The sequence below is a fragment of the Mesoplodon bidens genome (assembly GCF_964165515.1).
Source record: "Mesoplodon bidens genome assembly, chromosome: 3".
In the NCBI taxonomy this organism is placed as follows: domain Eukaryota; kingdom Metazoa; phylum Chordata; class Mammalia; order Artiodactyla; family Ziphiidae; genus Mesoplodon; species Mesoplodon bidens.
Window position 1 is genome coordinate 91966938 of NC_138178.1, and position 14434 is coordinate 91981371.

Consider the following 14434-nt stretch of genomic DNA (forward strand, 5'->3'; position numbering starts at 1 on the left):
GAGAGAGATTGTTGGGGAAGTCATTTTAAGTAATAATGAATAAAGTGCAAATGGAAGTGCAATCTAATTATCCTCAGGAAGCTGATGAGGAATATGGGTAAAATGCTAATGCTTTCCACCCACCTGAGAATCAGTGTTCCTGGCATGCCATATCTGGAGTCTCTTTCCATCACAAATAATCCCACTGCCTTTTTTTTCTTCTGGAGGCTAGTTCCTCCTCATCCCACCATTAGAAATAACACAACTGGAGCGTAGCCAGGGGTCTTTACTAGGACAGAGGGAGTGAGGGGGAAAAGGGGGTATCCAGAGTAAGGAGAATGGGCTACTGTTAGAATGGCAGAGGTCCTGCGAGTCTTGAGTCATCTGCTGGGGATGGGAGTTAATGCTTGTTGAGGAGAGGCGGAGGGACGCGGATATCCTGGCCTCTCTCCAGACGCCGTTCACAGTCAATCAAATAGTTTACTCCATCGATGACCAGCTGCACCAGCTCCACCTGAAGGACACTAACTCTTGATCTCTGCTTCCCACAATCTCTCTTCCGCACTGATTTGGCTGCTCTGGGAACTCGTTTCCAATTTCCTCCCCACTCAACCTGAATTTCATTTCAGATTCTCTTACATTCCTGAGGCTCACTCCCTGTCACATCTCAACCCCCACAGACCTATCCCGAATCCCTAAGAATCTCACCTCTGACTTGCCCAGTCGGTCCAAATTAGAGATGTCAATGATGCTGCCTGTGGCAGCTGTGTCCACTCCTCCAGTTCCACGTTTTTGGAGTCTTAGGTTCTCTAGGATATTTGGGAAGCGGCTATCCTAGAAGGGAGATAGAGATTGGGGGCCAGAGTCAACAGAGGCAGAGACTGGTCCGACCTGAAAGAGCCCTGAACCCACTCAGAGCTCTTCCCCTTGACTCTTTAGCTACACTATGTCTGCTCCTTTCCAAAATGCCCAATCCCTCCCACCCATACACAGCCACCTTCCTCCTTCACAACACTCTAACTCCACATCTCCTTTACTTTGCTTAGCAGGGGCAGTTTGATGTGCACTCCTGCCCGAAGTCCAGTGCCTAGGTTAGACGGACAGGTCAAGATGTATCCCAAACGCTCATTCCACATGAACTCCCAGCCACGCTCCTGGATCAGCCGCTCCACCTGAGTGCAGAAAGGCTCTGTTAGTGAAAAGTCAGGGATATGCTAGCCTTCCCTTAGCTAGACCCACAGGAACTCTAGAAATATGTCTAGAAATAAAGACTTGGGATGTGAAAGAATGACACTGCTTTTTTTTTTTTTTGGTGGAAATGGCTCATTATTATCATGCATAAAAGATAATTTTGATGTTGCAAGCCCATAATGATGAGATTGTGCAAAAATATCCTGTGTGGAAGAAGAGAAACCTGAGGGAATGATGCATTAAGGATGATCTAGGGAGATGAACAGAGGTGGTAAACTGAACTGAGAAAAGATCGATTATTCAATGAGTTCTGCATGCATTGACATCTTTACTTTGCTAATGAGCCTAGAGCTTGGAAGCTTCTTTCAGCCAAAAAATGAAGTTGTAGGCTTTGCAACAGGAAGAGGCAAGGGAGCCTGTTAACTGTGGAAAGAGCACATGTGAGAAAGCAAGAGGAAGGTGAATATGGAACAGAAGAGCCGGATTCATAGTTGTGGAGGGTGGGGGAGGAGTGTGGGAAGCATGTTTTTGTTTCACTTAAGCATACTAATCATGAAGATGACTATTAGAGTTGAAGAGACTGGAGATCTGCCGGAGTTGATGGACGTGAAGACCACTACCTAACCTGAGTAAGGGGGATGCTGTTCCTAGTTCAGAAAGAACCATGGCGTAGGGGGATATTGTATATGCTGAACAAGGGGAAATTCTTCCATCTAGAACAGTAACAGCAGTTAACACTTAGTGAACACTTACTACGGGCCACACACTTTATATGCATTATCTCACTTAAACCCCACAACTTAAAATGTAGGAAGGGGCTTCCCTGGTGGCGCAGTGGTTGAGAGTCCGACCGCCGATGCAGGGGACACGGGTTCGTGCCCCGGTCTGGGAAGATCCCACATGCCGCAGAGCGGCTAGGCCCGTGAGCCATGGCCACTGAGCCTGCACGTCCAGAGCCTGTGCTCCGCAACGGGAGAGGCCACAGCAGTGAGAGGCCCGCGTACAGGAAAAAAAAAAAAAAAAAAATGTAGGAAGTCTTACTCTCCCAATTTTACGGATGAGAATACTAAGGCATATAATTTAATATGTTACCTATTACTTGCTAAAAATAATAGAAACCTCCCAGCCAAGATCTAAACGGAAGAGGAGCTCTCTCCCTTTACAAGTTCAAAATAGAACTGTATACATGAGAACATACAATAAGGATTGGGTTTATGGGGATTTGTAATCTGGAATTGAATATGGAGACCTAATCCATATAGGACTGAGGATTCAGTTCAACTCCTCATGCAGAGCAACGCATTCTGGAATTTAGGCCATTCCATCCTCCACCTTCCCTGGCTTCCCTCCTACTCTCAGCTTAAAATCTAGACATGCTACTTTAGCAAGAATGACAGAATCTAGAGTTAAGGCCTACCTTGGCTCCCAACTGGGTGGTTACATTAGAATCATGAACATACCAATCTCTCACTCCTTACATCCATCCAGGCTTAAACCTTTTCCTATCTGCACATCCCACCATCCCACACCACATCCCCCAGGCACTGAGCCACCATCTCATTTACTCCTTCTTTGCATTATTTGGCAATTGCTTTATTTACTTCCTTAGAATCCTGACATTCTTTCTCTCTTCCTATTCTTAGGGTGACCACATATCCTGGTTTTCCCTGGACAGTTCTGATTTATACCTCTTGTCCTAGAGTGATTGGTGGTGATCCTTTTCACCATCAAAATTATCCTGGGTTGGTTGATAAATTATATGGTCAATCTACCTACTTAAATTTGTTTTTTCCTCAAGTCCTCCCACCTAGTTCCCTTATACATTCTTCTCCAACCTCTTTGAGGCCTCGGCAGAATCTTTCAAACACTTTCTTCATGTTGCCACCCTTCTCCATGGAGATGACCCGTGTATGATCCTCCTCATTCACCCAGATCAAGAAGCTCTTCTCATTGTTGTGCCTGAAGGCAGGAGAGAGGGAGGGACAGGGATTAAGAGGTAGGGCAAGAATTGGGGGAGATAGAAAAAAAAGGGCACTTATAGGGGCAGGGGGTAAGCTAAGCCTCATACCAGATTCCACGAGCGTCTGGCCAGTCTCGAGCCATTCCTGCTGCGGTCAATAATGGGGACACAGGCTTATCAAACAGGAAGTGGTCCTGGGGAGAGTAAAGGGACTTGGGTTAAGAATCCTCACAGTGGCCCCTGGGCTTCTCAGAGCCCCTCCCCCTCATCTGGCCCAGCCTCCCCTGACTCTTCTTTCCATCTACCCCTCCCGCCCAGCTCGCTCTCAGAGCCCCTCACATCAATGGCTTATCAAACAGGAAGTGGTCCTGGGGAGAGTAAAGGGACTTGGGTTAAGAATCCTCACAGTGGCCCCTGGGCTTCTCAGAGCCCCTCCCCCTCATCTGGCCCAGCCTCCCCTGCCTCTTCTTTCCATCTACCCCTCCCGCCCAGCTCGCTCTCAGAGCCCCTCACATCAATGGCTTATCAAACAGGAAGTGGTCCTGGGGAGAGTAAAGGGACTTGGGTTAAGAATCCTCACAGTGGCCCCTGGGCTTCTCAGAGCCCCTCCCCCTCATCTGGCCCAGCCTCCCCTGACTCTTCTTTCCATCTACCCCTCCCGCCCAGCTCGCTCTCAGAGCCCCTCACATCAATGGCTTATCAAACAGGAAGTGGTCCTGGGGAGAGTAAAGGGACTTGGGTTAAGAATCCTCACAGTGGCCCCTGGGCTTCTCAGAGCCCCTCCACCTCATCTGGCCCAGCCTCCCCTGCCTCTTCTTTCCATCTACCCCTCCCGCCCAGCTCGCTCTCAGAGCCCCTCACATCAATGGCTTATCAAACAGGAAGTGGTCCTGGGGAGAGTAAAGGGACTTGGGTTAAGAATCCTCACAGTGGCCCCTGGGCTTCTCAGAGCCCCTCCCCCTCATCTGGCCCAGCCTCCCCTGCCTCTTCTTTCCATCTACGCCTCCCGCCCAGCTCGCTCTCAGAGCCCCTCACATCAATGGCTTATCAAACAGGAAGTGGTCCTGGGGAGAGTAAAGGGACTTGGGTTAAGAATCCTCACAGTGGCCCCTGGGCTTCTCAGAGCCCCTCCCCCTCAGCTGGCCCAGCCTCCCCTGCCTCTTCTTTCCATCTACCCCTCCCGCCCAGCTCGCTCTCAGAGCCCCTCACATCAATGGCTTATCAAACAGGAAGTGGTCCTGGGGAGAGTAAAGGGACTTGGGTTAAGAATCCTCACAGTGGCCCCTGGGCTTCTCAGAGCCCCTCCCCCTCATCTGGCCCAGCCTCCCCTGACTCTTCTTTCCATCTACCCCTCCCGCCCAGCTCGCTCTCAGAGCCCCTCACATCAATGGCTTATCAAACAGGAAGTGGTCCTGGGGAGAGTAAAGGGACTTGGGTTAAGAATCCTCACAGTGGCCCCTGGGCTTCTCAGAGCCCCTCCCCCTCAGCTGGCCCAGCCTCCCCTGCCTCTTCTTTCCATCTACCCCTCCCGCCCAGCTCGCTCTCAGAGCCCCTCACATCAATGGCTTATCAAACAGGAAGTGGTCCTGGGGAGAGTAAAGGGACTTGGGTTAAGAATCCTCACAGTGGCCCCTGGGCTTCTCAGAGCCCCTCCCCCTCAGCTGGCCCAGCCTCCCCTGCCTCTTCTTTCCATCTACCCCTCCCGCCCAGCTCGCTCTCAGAGCCCCTCACATCAATTAGCTGCTGCTGCTCAGCCTCTGTCATCTCACTGAGCCGATAGTAGCGTCCAGCCAGGTCACCCTTCAGGCCACTCAGCGCCTCCACCACAACACGCTCCACCTCTCGTCGCTCTGCCCGGGTGCAGGCTGGAGGCAGGCTGAGACCCCGGATACTTCGGCCAGTTCTGACTCTTGAGGATAATACATACCTCTCATCAAAGTAGCCAGAACGGATCTGGGGAATCAGAGAAATTAATGTAAGTCACAGAAACACAGTGGACGGGAGCTGAGGGCCTTTGGGTAGGAGAGACCTTAAGGACTAGAGGGGTCCTCATTGCCTGCACTGGAAGGAGAAGCCCATTGGGCAAGCATTCCAACTGAAGGGGCATTGTAAACCCTCCCGCAAACCTGCCCACCTTGGGGGATGGCCATTCTCATCCGCCCTCTCCTCTCCACAGAGGCTGCTCCTGAACATACAATTCTTTCCCCACACTGAGACTAAAAGCTCAGCAGTATAATGACTATGAGTCAGGGTATAATTATGGTTGAAGGGACTGGAGAAACAGAATGTTGTACCTAAGGCAATGCAAGTCAGAAGTGGAATATTCGACCTACCTTGCTGGCATCCAGGTCAGTGGTATGTTTCATCGTCTGGGGGTTATATCCATTGTGTCGCTCTTGGATCACAGGGTCAAACAGCTCAGCAAATACCTGAGGGGCAGTTCAGAGGAAGAGGATGGTTAAGGAGAGGGAATCCCTTCCCAAGCTTTAGCTGTGGATTGATTTCACTGGGTGAGAAAACATGAGTATGGATGCTCCAGTCTTAAGGGAAAGTGAGGTCTTTAGGGGAAAGGAGCTAGGATTACTGGGGAGATGAATTGGGTCACCGGGGAAACTCTGGGGGCCCCCTACCTCATAGGTCTCCTCATCACCAGCTACCATGCCCACAGTCTTGATGAAGGGGTGGCCAGGGTTGTCCACGCCAGTCTGGATACATTGATCTAGCGTCCAACCAGTGGGTGTGGTCTTGTCGCAGAGCCGGGCATAGACTGCTGGGGTCAGGTGACTGGCCATGCAGTTGTTGTGCTTTCGGAGGTCTGGGTACTCAGCACTAGGGAGGGGGTACCAGTAACCATGGAGGGAGGGCACAGGGGGCCTAGACCCAGTGCACTCAGCTGGGAGCATGTCTGGCTTTGTTCCTTGGGAGGAGGGGAGGTTAGAGGGAGGCTAAACCTTGGTAATCTCATCAGGGACTTTCATGATCTATTCTTTCCCAAGAGTTCTAGCTTCCTCTGGCTGGAGGCTCAATTCTCCCAGATCTGCTCAGTTCTTTCCTCCCATGGACACAACATTAGGGATGGGGGGAGGGGAAAGACTAAGGAGGGGAATTCAGGAAACGGGAGAGAACAGCAGGAAAAGGAGATGGAGGAGAGCGGAAAGGATAGTTCCTGGTCTCTCAATTAGGAATTTGGGCAGAGTAGGTGCAGCCAGAACTCACAGGGCCAGAGCTGGCCTTGGGGGTGGGAACTGTGGGCTCCAAGTCCTCAGGAATGCTTTCACCTTATGGTTTTGGCCTCCATCCCCACCCCACTGAGGTTTTCAGACTGTCCAGCGCCTGTACTCCAGAGCCTTCGTGACTATAGCCCTTCTCTATTGCCCAGGTCCCCATCTCCATCCCCGTCAGCACCTACCCGTCCCCCACCCCCACCCTCACCCGGGCGCCTGAGACACTGATACCTCGGGGGATACAGCCTTCGTCGTTCGCCGGCGGCTCGAACAGGTTCCGAGCGGAGAAGAAACCCAGCGGCTAGAGACCCAGCTCCAGCCAAAGCCAGGAGTCCGAGCCCCGGGCGGGCAGACAGGAGACGAGAGAAGGGACCAGCCATGGCTTGAGGGTCTGGTTACGGAATCCCGGAGTAGGAGATGGCTCAGGGCAGGAACCGGGAGGGAGGATGCAAACGGGCTGACTGAGAGCCGGAGGTGGGTGCGAGGCTGGATCCGAAATGGAGGGAGGCTGGAGCGGGAGTGGAAGCCGGTGCCGACCAGGCTGCAGGAGAGGCGCAATGAGCTAGTGGCGGTTGGGCGCAGGAGAGGGAAGCAGAACTGCAGTCTCCAGGGGTGGGGCTCGTGCAGGCCCCGCCTTCCCGCCTGCCACGGCCCTAGGTGTGCGGGGGCAGAGGGCAGGCACCACCCACCAGGTAGAGTAGGGCGACTGGAGATTTGCAGCCTTAGGCCGGGGAACGGGCCCACCTGAGATGAGGTCGCCCAGATTTCAGCACCAAGTAGAGGACAGCACCCAAGGGGACAGGCGAGACCCGAACACCCTTCCCCTAAGCCTCTCGGTTTAATAGGAAACCCGTTTCGTCGCCCTGTGGGTGTGAAAGCGTGACACCACCCAACCTCTTCTCGTTTTCTCGGCCTGCCTCAGCAACCTCTCCATCTTCCCAGGGGAGGCGGCCTCGGGGAACCGTGGAATAAACACAGATACCAGAGGAAGACAAAGAGAAAGCACACAGGCAGACACTGAGAAAGACACAAGATGGCTCAAGGTCACCTTTTCCTTAGAACCAGGAAGAGGACCAAAGCTCCTCCCTGCCACACCTGTGCTCTCCTTATAAGGTTGTGGAAGGATTCCCGGAGAGAAATCAGGGAAACATCAACTCTTACCCCATCTGTGCTGTGTTGCCCACCCCCGCCCTGCCCCCAAGTCTGAAGCCCTGCTCTGTCCTTCCTCCACTTCTCAAGATCCCTCACTTTTCCCCCACCTCTGCCCTCCTCCCCATCTCCTACTTCACCTTTGATCTTTTACTTCTCAGAGTATTTTCCAGGCTCCGACCAGTTTGCTGCTCACAGGACTCCCTCTGAGTATTCTCCGCAGGCTTGCCTACCTGTTGTTTGTGCTGGGCGTGGGGCTGGAGTTGGACAAGGAATTACAATGCTTTCTTCTCCTCCTCTCCCTTCTCCCCGCTCTCTGTAGCTCCCAGTTCCTGAGCTGAAGGGCAGCGTAAGGTGACGTGAAGGGTGTGGTGAGATGACGAGGTGTAGGACGGAAACAGGCAGGCACAGGTCCCCAACCACCACATGTGTTTCCTCTCTTGGCTCCCTAATGCTGTTTAATCCCAACTGTAAGGAAGGGTGTCCAAAGGCATAGGGTCACCAAGGAATCGCTGCCTTCCACCTGGTCCCTTCTCCTCCTCTCTCCTCACAAGGTGCATATTCATATTTGAGGGCTTTGTTCCCATATCTCCAAGTGTGACTTGGGTATGACTTGACCTTTGTCCTGGCAGAAGGAGTATGAATGCTTGGAGCTGAAATAGAGATGTGGGCTTCAGTATGGAGGCTCAGTTAAGATGGGGTAGGCATGGTGGCATTAGCCCATTCTTTCAGGTATTGATGACAAAATACTGGCTCTCTGTACGCGGATGCTGAAATGAGATACAGAGACAGAGTTTTGGAGGATAAATAAATAGTAGCTTTATTCTTGGAGAGAACACAGCAGGCTAGCACCTCAAGAACTGTGCCCCCCTCCCTGTGGAATAGGGAGTGGTCTTCTAGTCAGGGCGGATCAAGGCAGTGACTGGGCTTGCATTCTTCTGATGGGTTGGTGGTGAGGTAAGTAGGAGTCAGCAACATCAACCTTCAGGTTCCAGCTGGTCTGGGGTCTACGTGCCTGTGGGCAGCATACCCACCTGGAGGGGTTTTCAGTATCTGCAAAACAGCTCAAAGATATCTTTTTTTTTTTTTTTTTTGCGGTACGCGGGCCTCTCACTGTTGTGGCCTCTCCCGTTGTGGAGCACAGGCTCCGGACGCGCAGTCTCATAGGCCATGGCTCACGGGCCTAGCCGCTCCGCGGCATGTGGGATCTTCCCGGACCGGGGCATGAACCCGTGTTCCCTGCATCGGCCGGCGGACTCTCAACCACTGTACCACCAGGGAAGCTCCAAAGATACCTTTGTGTGTGTCCGTTGATGGGGAACCAGGACCTTGCCCCAAGGCTGCACTATTGTTTCTCTTGACTGTTTCCTGTCTTGCATCCTCTCACTTCCCTGATTAACAACTGCTTGAGGGCTTCCCTGGTGGCGCAGTGGTTGAGAGTCCGCCTGCCGATGCAGGGGACACGGGTTCATGCCCCGGTCCGGGAAGATCCCACATGCCGCGGAGCAGCTAGGCCCGTGAGCCATGGCCGATGAGCCTGCGCGTCCGAAGCCTGTGCTCCACAACGGGAGAGGCCACAACAGTGAGAGGCCCGCATACCGCAAAAGAAAACAAACAAACAAACAAAAAACAAACAAAAAAACCACAACTGCTTGAACCTGCCTATTGGAAGTAGGGAAAGGTCATGGAGGCTGAATGAAGGTTATTTCCTGAAATCAAAGACATGGGGGACACAGAAAGTCTTTGTGCCCAGGAGCCCCACAGGGCCCTGCTCAGTATCATTACCTTGGTGTACCCACAAGACAGCAAGATACTTGTTAATCTTAAGGGGGAGTATCTGAGAAAAAGAAATTCCCTTCAAGTTGTCCGCTGGCCTCACTGATGAGACCCCACTCCATCCCTTTACTCTCACTTCATTCATTCCTCTCAGGCTTCCCTAGTACCCCTTTTCCTTTCTTCCTCATTTGTGGGTAGCCTTAGTAGCCAATTACCTCTCTTCCAGGTCCATCAGTTCCTTCTTCTCCTGGTAAGAGAGCAATAATCAGAGAATAGATGGAGTTCTGCAGTTGTGTTACCTGAAAACTGGGTTCGCCTTTTGGTGGGTGTCAAGCCAATAGACACAACCAAGCCAAAGATCAGGAGAAGGAAGGATTTATTATTACTTGCCACAAGTAAGGAGAACACCAGGGATCTCTCCCAAAGCAGCGTCTCCCTGAACAGCAAAATCTGGGAAGTTTTCAGCTAAGGATACATGCATATTCATGAAGGGGTGAAACCGAGCAGGACCCTATGGGGCTCAAAGATGAATTATTATGTATATCCTTTAAGAAATCAGGGCCCTGCCCCAAGACTGCACTGTTGTTTCTTGACTGCTCCTCCCTTGTTTCTGCATTCCCTCCCTTAAGATAATTAATTACTGAGAACTGTTCAAGGGCAAGCACTGGGGCCAGGCTTATATCACAAAATGGCTTAGGCCAAAAGGGGTTCTCTTATATCAAGAAAGCCATTCCTGGGCTTCCCTGGTGGCGCAGTGGTTGAGAGTCCGCCTGCCGATGCAGGGGACACGGGTTCGTGCCCCGGTCTGGGAAGATCCCACATGCCGCGGAGCGGTTGGGCCCGTGAGCCAGGGCCGTTGAGCCTGCGCATCCGGAGCCTGTGCTCCGCAACGGGAGAGGCCACAACAGTGAGAGGCCCACGTACAGCAAAAAAAAAAAAAAAAAAAAAAAAAAAAAAAAAGAAAGCCATTCCTGGCTCTCTTTCTCCGGTGACCCCCTAACCTATCTGCTTACACTAGGGACAAAATGGAGCAGGACACTGTGGGTCCCTCCCAGGTACAAATCCCTTCTGTGTCCCCCGTTTCTTGTTTGTAGGAAATAGGCTTCATTCAGCCTCCTTGACCTTTCCAGAGTTTCAAGGGCAGATTCAAACAGTTGCTAATCAGGGAAGGGAAGGGATACAGAAACACAGGAGGGACAATCAAAAAACTATAGTGCAGCAATTAAAGCAGGATCTTGGTTCCTCACAGAGGGATATTTGTAACAATGTCCTTGAGTTCTTCTGCAGGAACTAACCCCACCCCCCACATGGAAGATGGTAACTTCAGGCTGAATAACAGATTTCTGGAGCACCGCCCTGTTACCTCACCACCAACCAATCAGAAGAAAGTCACACACTTGCAGCCCTCACCCCAAATTTTGCCTATAAAACTTTTTCCCCAAAACCATCAGGGAGTTAATGGGGTTTTTTGAGAACAAGCCACCTGTTCTCCTTGCTTGACCCTGCAATAAACCTTTCTCTGCTCCTAACTCTGGCCTTTCTGTTTGTTTGGCCTCACTGTGCTTTGGGCACACAAACTTGTGTTGGGTAACAGAACTTGGAATAGTCTTGACCAGGGAAAGCTGAGTGAGGATGCAAAGATAATAACAGTACAAACATCCACAAAATGCTTTCATATAATCAGTACCCTGTGAGTTAGGGTTTCTAGTCCCACTCTCTCACAGGTGAGAAAAGAGGGGCTGAGGGAAGTTCAATGACTTGTCCAAGGCTGCACAGCTATTAAAGGCAAGAGGGCAAGCAGAGTGTGGAGATAGGAATCCACTTGTTCAGCCTTCCAAGTCCATCCATCGTCTTGTCTCCTCCATAAGTAAGTCTCTTTTCCTTCCCTTAACCTTCTGATTTGTTTCTGTCTCTGTTTTTGTCTCTAGCCTCCCTTTCACTCCTCTAGTCCGTTAACATTTGCAACGTACATTTATTGGATCTCTACGTCTATCATATCCCGTTTTATTTTACAAAACGAACAGAAGACTTGGTTTTGTCCTCATGGAGGTGCAATGGCACAGACTCTGCCTCTTCCTCTACATCTCGCTTCCCCAGACTTGTCTCACTGGAAATTCTCTGTCTAGACCAAGCATCTGGACTGTGGCGACGCAGTTAGAAATCAGAAAAAGAACAACAGGTTGCACTTCCTCCCCAGAACCACTAGAGGCCACCATCCTCCGCGCGGAAGCGCCGGCCAACGCAGCCTGACTCAGCTGCCGGTGCGCGCCCTCCGCTGATTGGTGGCGCCGAAGAGAAGTCGTGCTTTGATTGGGCCGCTGTCAGGTGTCGCTGCCGGCAGGTTCGGGTGCGCGAACGCAGGGAGGCGGGTGAGTGAGGGCCGGGGGCGGTGGGGGAGTGGCTGGGGGCTGGGGGCGGTATCTGAGGGGGTGGACTGGATAAAGTGGGCTCCTTCGGTGCCGAGGGCGCTGGTTAGGAGCGGCTGGGGGCAGCTCTAGAAAGAGACCCAGCGGAGAGGCCTCAGTGTCAGCGAAGGGAGAGTGAGGCGGGGAAGGCGGGGGCGGGCAAAAGGCTAGAGGAGTCGGGATGGGAGGTGGTAATCGTGACCCGGAGCTGAGTGAGGGAGAGCGCAGAGGAGGGGGTCAGCGAGAGAAGAGATGGGCGTGTGAAGGTCTGCGTGAGGAAAAGGGGGTCCTGCTGAGCCAGGGGAGTCTGCCGAGGAGAGAGTCAGGGCGGGCAGGTCTGTGTGAGGAGGCGTGGGAGTGGAGTCAGACCGGAGGCTCGGCTGGAGGAAGGGGTTGTTGCAGAGAGGAGGGAGAAGGTGAGCCTGGAGGGAAGGCAGGTTGGGAAGGAGTGGCTCTCAGACAGTCTGTGCGGGGGAGCATTGAGGGTTCCATATAAATTTGTTACCAAGTGTGGTGACTCATCTGAGGGTTTGAAGGACTGTTTAAGGCTGGGGAGTCAATGAGCGAGAGGATTCGTTGTATTGTTGATTGGATCGGTTGATTAGTGATGTAGGAGGGGGCAGTAGTTAGGGGAGTCCATGAAGAGTCCTTTTAGTAAGTTGGGGAAAGAAGGCAGTGTGAGTGAGTTGATACCGAGAACAAGGGCATCAACACAGTTCATCAGTGGCAGAATAAGGGTATGTATGAAGCATTAGAAACTGCATCAAGAAGGAGAGAAGGGGTCCACTGTTGAAGGAGATAGTGTTTGTGGCCTGAGGAGTTTTAACTGTGTTGGAAGTATTCCCGCCTGACTCTGTACTGACCTTTCTCTTTCATCACTGATGGAGCCCTCCATCAAGTGCAGAAGTGCATGGTGGTTAAAGAAATTAGAGGACTAGGAAAGCAGCCCTAAATTCTAAGGGATAAAGAAGTTACACAGTTTACCCTCCCCTCAGTCCCATCTCTAGATCTCATTTAAAATAGATGTTCCTGAGAAGATTGCCCACCTGCCCCTCCCTCTCTCCTTACCTATTATACTATCTCCTCCTTCCTCCCCTCCCTCGCTCCCTTCCACATTGATTCAGGCCCTAGTTAGACTGCCCTTTAGCCTACTGTAGAGTCTGAAGTTTTCTTTTGCAACAAAGTATTAGGGGAAAGGGGGAAGGGGAGAAGAGCACAGAAAACAGGGCAATGGCTCCTGGAACAACACGTTAAATCCCAGCTTCTCGCAGAGGTACATCTAAATAAATCCTGGCTTATTTCATAGCTATTTCTGTCAAGCTTCTATTTCTGCTTTGTTAACTATGAATTTAGACCTTTCATCTCTCTTCAGCTCCATATTTGTGAACAGATTCTCCTTTGCCATGCAATTATCATCTGTTATAGAGTTATAATAGAATTTCAAGAATGTGACAGTGTACATTCAGTAGAAAACCAGGAAAGACCTAGTGGAAGAAAGTGTGGAGGGTTAGGAATCTTAGACAGAGAGAAAGCTCCTGCTTCAGAGAAAGGATAAAGCGTGCAACAAAATTCTGCTTGCTTAAACTATACAGGGACCTTGGGAATGTCACAAGTCATGGAAATTGGGTTAGGTCACGAAAAAGGATTTCCAAGAAACAGGCTATAATCAGAGGAGTGTGTATGTATAAGACCTGCAGTGTACAACTGAAAACGTTAAGCCTAAGGAGAATGTTGTGCCCTCACGGTGGTTGAGCAACAGAGAAAAGCAGATGGTGAAGACTAGAAAGGTCAAGATCTATATAAAGATTAGCTATAACTTTCTAATCAAAGCTGCAAACTCACTTGTAGTGGAAGGATTTAAAATAAAAATACTGAAAGTAAATATTGAAGACTAAAAACCTATAAGACTAAATTGCTCCATTTACTTAAGGAGTTTGTGGCTTTCATTAGAGCCATTGGTCAGTATTTCTGGGAACTTCTGCAGAATGTAGAAAATTGCTGATGTGACTCAATTTCATTTTTGGAAAAAAATAACAGATACCCGTATCCCCACAATTTAGTATTAACAGATGTTAACCGTTTGTATTTTTGCTTCAGAGTTTTCTTAATTGAAATAAACATTATAGATAAGGTTGTGAGGTTCCATTTGAATCCTTCTCAGTTCTGTTTTCGCCTCTGCTCAGAGGTAACCACTATCATGAATTTGATGTCTTTCTTTCCCGTCTGTTTTTATACTTCTAATTATGTATACAGCCATAAACATATGTAGTATTTTTTATTTGTACAAGTGGAATTGTCCTGCATGTATATTTCTGCAGTTTGCATTTGGAAGCTGTCCATGTTATATATAGCTTTGATTCACTTTTTAAAAATGGAAATATAGTTAATTTACAATGTGTTAGTTTCAGGTGTACAGCAAAATGATTCATATATATATATGTATATACACACAAACAAGGTATTGTGTAGATTTCCCTGTGCTATACAGTTGGTCCTTGTTGTTCACCGATTTTTTTTGTTTGTTTGTTTTGCGGTATGCGGGCCTCTCACTGTTGTGGCCTCTCCTGTTGCGGAGCACAGGCTCAGCGGCCATGGCTCACGGGCCCAGCCGCTCCGCAGCATGTGGGATCTTCCCGGACCAGGGCATGAACCCGTGTCCCCTGCATCGGCAGGTGGACTCTCAACCACTGCGCCACCAGGGAAGCCCTGTTTACCGATTTTTTATATAGTAATATATATATGTTAATCCC

At 50.5% G+C, this 14434-nt stretch overlaps 2 protein-coding genes across 15 annotated transcripts in view; one reads left to right on the forward strand and one right to left on the reverse strand.

Annotated features, from left to right (window-relative positions):
• Positions 1-251: 251 nt before the first annotated feature.
• On the reverse strand, positions 252-7841 carry CKMT1B (creatine kinase, mitochondrial 1B). 3 transcript variants are annotated; one of them, XM_081227906.1, is made up of 10 exons: positions 7737-7841; positions 6586-6895; positions 5761-5959; positions 5464-5559; positions 4862-5083; positions 3239-3324; positions 3006-3129; positions 1017-1151; positions 688-813; positions 252-493 (listed from the first exon to the last, which is right to left on the reverse strand). In XM_081227906.1, the coding sequence occupies exons 2-10, from the start codon at positions 6732-6734 to the stop codon at positions 380-382; spliced, it is 1251 nt and encodes a 416-aa protein (XP_081084032.1). In that variant the 5' UTR covers positions 6735-6895; positions 7737-7841; the 3' UTR covers positions 252-379. The 3 variants fall into 3 exon arrangements, with proteins under 3 accessions (XP_081084032.1, XP_081084034.1, XP_081084033.1); XM_081227908.1 differs by having other exon boundaries at positions 7644-7756; XM_081227907.1 differs by lacking the exon at positions 7737-7841 and having other exon boundaries at positions 6586-7483.
• A 3774-nt stretch (positions 7842-11615) lies between these two features.
• The window catches only part of PPIP5K1 (diphosphoinositol pentakisphosphate kinase 1), a 50147-nt gene continuing 47328 nt past the window's right edge, over positions 11616-14434 (forward strand). For 11 of the 12 annotated variants that reach the window (XM_081226828.1, XM_081226836.1, XM_081226840.1 and 8 more), the window contains exon 1: positions 11619-11648. The gene's annotated coding sequence lies outside the window, so the exon portion shown is untranslated. Of the gene's footprint in view, positions 11649-14434 lie in introns of all 12 variants that reach the window. The other variant, XM_081226834.1, reaches the window with a different exon arrangement.